The sequence below is a fragment of the Etheostoma spectabile genome, unplaced genomic scaffold (assembly GCF_008692095.1).
Source record: "Etheostoma spectabile isolate EspeVRDwgs_2016 unplaced genomic scaffold, UIUC_Espe_1.0 scaffold406, whole genome shotgun sequence".
Taxonomy (NCBI): Eukaryota; Metazoa; Chordata; class Actinopteri; order Perciformes; family Percidae; genus Etheostoma; species Etheostoma spectabile.
In genome coordinates, this window is record NW_022605605.1 from 66,480 (window position 1) to 73,179 (window position 6,700).

A 6,700-nucleotide genomic window follows, 5' to 3' on the forward strand; every position below is an offset into this window, starting at 1 on the left:
GAATTTGGCTACTGCAGCCTGGACTACGAAGCCGCCTACGCCAGAGACAGTGGCGTCATCACCTGCAGAGCCACCAACAAGTTTGGGGCAGATCAGACCTCGGCCACTCTGGTTGTCAAAGACGAGAAGGGCCTCGTTGAGGAAACACAACTTCCTGAAGGCAGGAAGGGAGCGCACAGAATGGACGAAATGGAGCGCCTGGCTCATGAGGGAGGACCCTACGGAGTCACTGCTGATGAAGCCACTGAGAAAGTGAAACCAGACATTGTTCTTCTTCCTGAAACAGCAGCAGTGATGGAAGGTGAAACCGCACGATTCCGCTGCAGAGTGACCGGATATCCATCGCCCAAGGTCAACTGGTACCTCAACGGACAACTCATCCGTAAAAGCAAGAGATACAGACTTCGGTATGATGGTATTTATTACCTGGAGATCACTGATGTCAAATCCTATGACTCAGGAGACGTGAGACTGGTGGCGGAAAACAACATTGGCTTAGTTGAGCACACGGTGAAGCTGGAGATCCAACAGAAAGAGGACTTCAGGACTCATCTGCGCCGTGCCCCGGAGGGCAAGGCAGCCGAGGCCGCACCCGAACCTGGAAAAACATCATTTGAGGCGGTGAAGGCCGAGAAACCCGGAGACGACTCTCAGCTGAAGGAGGTGGTGAAGCTGAAGAAGGCCCAGAGAATTGTCCATGAGAAATCCACGGAGGAGTCGGACGAGCTGAGGGGCAAGTTCAAACGCAGGACGGAGGAGGGCTACTACGAGTCCATCACTGCGGTGGAGCTCAAGTCACGCAAGAAGGACGAGTCCTACGAGGATCTGCTGAAGAAAACCAAGGAGGAGCTGCTTCACCGGAAGCAGGAGAAGGAGGCGGCTGACAAGAAGAAAGAGGACGAGCGCCGCAAACTCACAGCTACACCTCTAAAACCAGAGAGGGTCAAGCTCTCCGCGAGCATGGAAGCTCCTAAGATTGTGGAGCGCATCACCAGCCAGACCGTCGCACTGGGCGATGAAGTCAAGTTCAGAGTCCGAGTCGTGGGCAGACCGGCCCCTCAGTGCCAGTGGTTCAAGAACGGCGTCCAGCTGGAGAAGACTGAGCGTATTAACTGGTACTGGCCCGAGGACCACGTGTGTGAACTGACCATCAGAGACGTCCGAGCTGAGGATTCGGCCAGTGTCATGGTTAAAGCTACAAACACTGCAGGAGAGACTTCAGGACACGCCTTCCTGCTGGTGCAAGGTAACAGACAGGATGAGGATTACCTGCAGACCTGGGGGCCTCTAGTAGTTAGTAATAATTAAGGGGGGCGTCTGTGATCTTAATCCCAGGGCTGGGTATTGCTGATGGTTTCCCCAGTCCGTCCAATTCTGATTCACAAGATCTTATATTTTCAATTTCCATCAGGTTAGGGACATTTCAGATCCAATAGCAGTTGATCTTCGGTATAAAAGAGATTCTCAGAGGACTTGAGCTGAAAATTGTAAAAGCATGAAGCAACTCTCGATTTATTTGTACAATATACTAAAAAGTTTGTTTGTAGTACTTTTTATTTCTACATCCATGATGAAAAAAAAGATATTAAAAGATCAATTTCTGGAACGTAAGATTGATTTTTATTAGTGAATCGGCATCCATGAGATTGGGGGTAGTTTTGGCTGCGTTGGCAATTATGAATGAAAGTTTTGACACCATATGTGGAGGTTAACCTCAGGAAAATTGAGTGAAATACAGACGCATCTCGTCCATTCGTTGGACAAAACACAGACGTCTTTATTGAGGTCTTTATTCTGCATTTATAGAATATAATGCCTTTTATTGTCATTATAAACATGCACAGAGAGAATACAATAAGTTGTGCAAAAAGAAAAAGGGGGGAGGAGGTTAAGGTGCACGGTAAAATAATAAATTAACAAAGATATAAGTATGTTTTTATGTACCGTGTGATATGCAGTGTGGAGTACAGATATTCCACATTGATTAAATTATATTTACATTTATACATCAGTATTATGAATGGTATTAAATATAAGATATTGCCCAGTAGGGGGGTAGAGGAAAGTCCGAGGGTTGGGGGGGCCAGACTATGACTGTGTGAGTTTTGAATTTGAAATGTGTATTTTGTAACAAAGTTGTTGTTTTCATTGTTTCAGCAAAGCAAGTCATCAGCTTCACACAGAAGCTGGAGGACGTCAACGCCAAGGAGAAGGACACCATGGCGACCTTCGAGTGTGAGACCAACGAGCCGTTTGTCAAGGTCAAATGGCTGAAGAATAACGTGGAGATCTTCTCCGGAGACAAGTACAGGATGCACTCGGACAGAAAGGTCCACTTCCTGTCCGTGCTGATGATCAGCATGAGCGATAACGCAGAGTTTACCTGCAAGGTGATCGACGAAGACGTCAGTACGACCGCCAAGCTCCAAGTTGAAGGTGGGTCCTAATAACTGGCTACGCTCAAAGAATCCAAAACCTAAAGATTAGCCCTCATGTGCCTCTATGTGGGTCATGGGTCCACTCATCAACAGGTGTTAACAACTACAAATGTTAAGACTCCTTCTGTATTGGGTCCTAACAGGTGTTAGATAGATAGATAGATAGATAGATATTTATTGATCCCAAAAAAAAATGGGAAATTACAGTGTTACAGCAGCACACAAAATATACATACATACAATATACATGAAATAATAATAATTATAATAACAAAATATAAGAATAAAAATATAAGAATGTAAGAACAATATTTTAGTATATACAAGATGGAAAAAAAAAAAAAAAAAAGTGCAGCTTTTGTAAATATAAGTATGCTAAAAAAAAATGTAATGACCCAGTTGGTGCCGGTTGCCCTTATTGGTATTGTGTGTCTCAGAGTCTCATCTACCCCCCAGGGATGACGTGTTGAAGAGTTTGATTGTCTGAGGTAGGAATGATTTCCGGTAGCGGTCCGTGCGGCATTTAAACTGTCGGAGCCTCTTTGAGAAGCTGCTCCCTCTGTGTGGCATTGGGGGTGAGAGGGTGGAGCTGCCTCCTCTGTTGGACCAGTGTGGGGTGGAGAGGTGGACTGCTCCTCTGTTGGACCGTGTGGGGTGGAGAGGGAGCTGCTCCTCTGTTGGACCAGTGTGGGTGGAGAGGGTGGTCGGTGTATCCATGATAGATAACAGTTTGTTCAGCGACCTCCTCTCCACCACAGCTTCAAATGTGTCCTGTTTGCAGCTGATCACGGAGCCAGCCTTCCTGATCAGTTAATAACTATAAATGTTAAGACTCCTTCTGTATTGGGTCCTAACAGGTGTTAATAACTATAAATGTTAAGACTCCTTCTGTATTGGGTCCTAACAGGTGTTAATAACTATAAATGTTCAGACTCCTTCTGTATTGGGTCCTAACAGGTGTTAATAACTATAAATGTTAAGACTCCTTCTGTATTGGGTCCTAACAGGTGTTAATAACTATAAATGTTAAGACTCCTTCTGTATTGGGTCCTAACAGGTGAACCGCTGCAGATCTTGAAGAAGCTGGAGAGCACCGAGGTCCCCGAGACGTACTCCGGAGAGTTTGAGTGTGTTGTGTCCCGGGAGGACGCTGAAGGCAGCTGGTTCTTTGGAGACAAGCCGCTGTCCCCCAGCAGTAAATACGTCATGTCCTCCCGCCGTGGAAGACACACCTTGTCTGTCAAAGACGTGGAGAAGAAGGACCAGGGGAAGTACACCTTCACTGTGGGCGAGTTCAAGACAAGTGCCTCGCTCAAGATGAAACGTGAGTTATGGAAGTCATTTACCCTCATGGTGTCCTCATGTTGTCCTCATGGTGTCCTCAGGTTCTGCAGCCTCTAGGCAGGACTAGTCTGACTGCTTCTGCTTTGATCCAGTTCCTAACGTGTTAGTCTCAATCTTCCAGTGCGTCCCGTGACCCTGATCCAGCCTCTGGCGGATCTGACCGTCTGCGAGGGCGACATCGCTCAGCTGGAGGTCAAGTTCTCCCAGGAGAACGTGGAAGGAGTCTGGACGAAGAACGGACAGCCAATCACAGCCTCCGACCGGGTGCACATCGTTATCGACAAACAGATCCACAAACTCCTGATTGAAGACACCAACAAGGAGGATCATGCACAGTACTCGTTTGACGTCCCTTATCAGGGGATCTCGACCTCTGCAAAGCTGCTGGTTCAGAGTAAGAGACCGGAGACTTCTGTTCACATCCTGGGGGGGTACTTCAGTGGGGGCAGTAGATCAGTCTATAGGGAGTTGGGTTGGGAACCGGAGGGTCAGTGGTTCAAGTCCCAGTACAGACCAAAGTGCAGAGTGTGTAGTAACAAAATAGTGTAAATTGTAAAATCCCCATAGGGATCAATAAAGAGTGTAATTTATGAATAAAATTATGAATGAATTATTTCAAAAGTACATTTTACAGTGATGTACCAAATTACTGATTTAATTTAAGGTATCTTCATCATTTTAGAGTCTGAGCTCACATTAATCCCATTACATTAATCTCATTACATTAGTCATTAGTCATTAGTCAGAACTCAGTCCTCTTCCTCTGCTAGATCCAGACCTTCCTCCCCAGACCTTCTTAAAAAAGTCTTGCTTCCATTTGTACATATCTTATTTTTTTCCAGAGACAATCTGATTAATATTTGGCAAATATAACACTTGGTCTGCTGGCGTTTCTGAGTGTTAGAGCATGTGAAAGACACAACCTGAGAAGCTTTTCTGAAGGATTTGACCTTGTGTTCCAGCGATCGGCATCTTGATCCCCCTGAAGGACATGAGTGCCGTTGAGGGCACCAAGGCCGTCCTGGAGACCAAGATCTCGGCTCAGGACATCAGCTCCATCAAATGGTACCACAACGACAAGCTGCTGGCGCCCAGCGACAGAGTCCAGATGGTCTCAAAGGGGGCCAAGCAGCGCCTGGTCTTCACCCGGACCTACGCCTCTGATGAGGGACACTACAAACTGGTGGTCGGCCGCGCCGACACCAGCTGCACACTTTCTGTTCAGAGTAGGTTGTCCTTTGTTTTCCTACTTCTTTCTTACTTTACTCCATGGTCTGGAATAACTTCTCCATGTAATGATCTAGTCCCATTTAATAAATGTAATGTTATAATGCTGCGGAACTGCACATGTGACCTGTTCCTTTCCTCTATGTGGGATCTGACTCTGTTGTATTTCTATATGCTGTATTTCTATATGCTGTATTTCTATATGCTGTATTTCTATACGCTGGATCATCATGGTTGAATAAAGATTAATAAGATCAATTAAATTAATAATCTTGTTCCATGTCTCAGCGGTCCAGATCCTGAAACCGATCAAGGACAAGGAGTGCTCCGAGTCTGAGAACGTCACATTCGAGGTGGAGGTTTCTCACCCGGGCATCGACGCCTTCTGGACCTTCAAGAGACAGCTGCTCAAAGCCAGCGCCAAGTACAAGATGGAGTCCAAGAACAAGCGCCACACGCTGATCGTCATGAACGCGATGAAGGACGAGGAGGGCGAGTACATGTTCGCCGCCGGGGAGAAGATGTGTGCCGCTATGCTAACCGTGTCAGGTAAGACTCTTTAGCCCCCATGGTGTCCTCAGGTTGTCCTCATATTGTCCTCATGTTGTCCTCATGTTGTCCTCATATTGTCCTCATGTTGTTTTCATGTTGTCCTCATGTTGTCCTCATGTTGTCCTCATGTTGTCCCCATGTTGTCCTCATGTTGCCCTCATGTTTTCCTCATACTGTCCTCATGGTGTCCTCATGTTGTCCTCATGTTGCCCTCATGCTGTCCTCATGTTCTCCTCATGTTGTCCTCATGTTGTCCTCATGTTGCCTTCATGTTCCCTCATGTTGTCCCAATGTTGTCCTCATGTTGTCCTCATGTTGTCCTCATGTTGTCCCCATGTTGTCCTCATGTTGTTCTCATGTTGTCCCCATGTTGTCCCCATGTCCCCATGTTGTCCTCATGTTGTCCTACATCAATGTTCTTTTTAATTCCCCAAAATAACATGATTGATTCCACACAACGCTCTTTGGAAAGTACAAATCTCTACTTTCATTAATTTTAATGAACTACAACTTCTTCTTCTTTGTTTTGTGGCAGGCTGCAACCATAAAATGACCTAAAACTTAATCACAATTCATTATTTATTCAGCAGATAAGGTTTCCATCAGCGTTTATCACATGAGAAGAATATCAACAAGATAAAATCCGATGAGACAAACGGATTTCCTTTGAGTCATATTCATGAAATTCATCTAATTTTTCTAAGTTTCCATAAAGCATTGTCCATTCAGGATCACTTAATTCAGACAGACATGAGGACGGAGACGTAGGTGTTGTAGTGCTGACCTGTGACTGATCCACCACCTGTCCCCAGGTGGCGCCATCACGAAGCCCCTGCACGACCTGGTGGTGGCCGACTCCCAGACCGCCGTGCTGGAGTGTGAGGTGGCCAACCCCACGTCCGAGGGCCGGTGGCTGAAGGACGGCCAGCCCGTGGACTTCACCGAGAACACGCTCAGCGAGGTGCAGGGCGCCGTCAGACGCCTCGTCATCACGATCACCAAGGCAACCGACATCGGAGAGTACACCTACCAGGTCGCCACGTCCAAGACCTCCGCCACGCTCAAAGTCGAGGGTACGTCCACACAACATTTCTATGGTTATGTTATGTTATCTTATTATTATTATTATTATTATTATT

At 46.3% G+C, this 6,700-nt stretch overlaps 1 protein-coding gene across 1 annotated transcript in view; it reads left to right on the forward strand.

The window, feature by feature from the left end:
• LOC116686626 (titin-like) overlaps positions 1–6,700 on the forward strand; it is a gene marked incomplete in the record, with an annotated part of 242,683 nt that overhangs the window by 14,358 nt on the left and 221,625 nt on the right. The window contains 7 exon segments of the mRNA XM_032511647.1: positions 1–1,246; positions 2,158–2,436; positions 3,496–3,762; positions 3,904–4,176; positions 4,745–5,008; positions 5,298–5,558; positions 6,374–6,634. The exon segment at positions 1–1,246 is cut by the window's left edge and continues 451 nt beyond it. Coding sequence (XP_032367538.1) covers positions 1–1,246; positions 2,158–2,436; positions 3,496–3,762; positions 3,904–4,176; positions 4,745–5,008; positions 5,298–5,558; positions 6,374–6,634 — 2,851 coding nt within the window.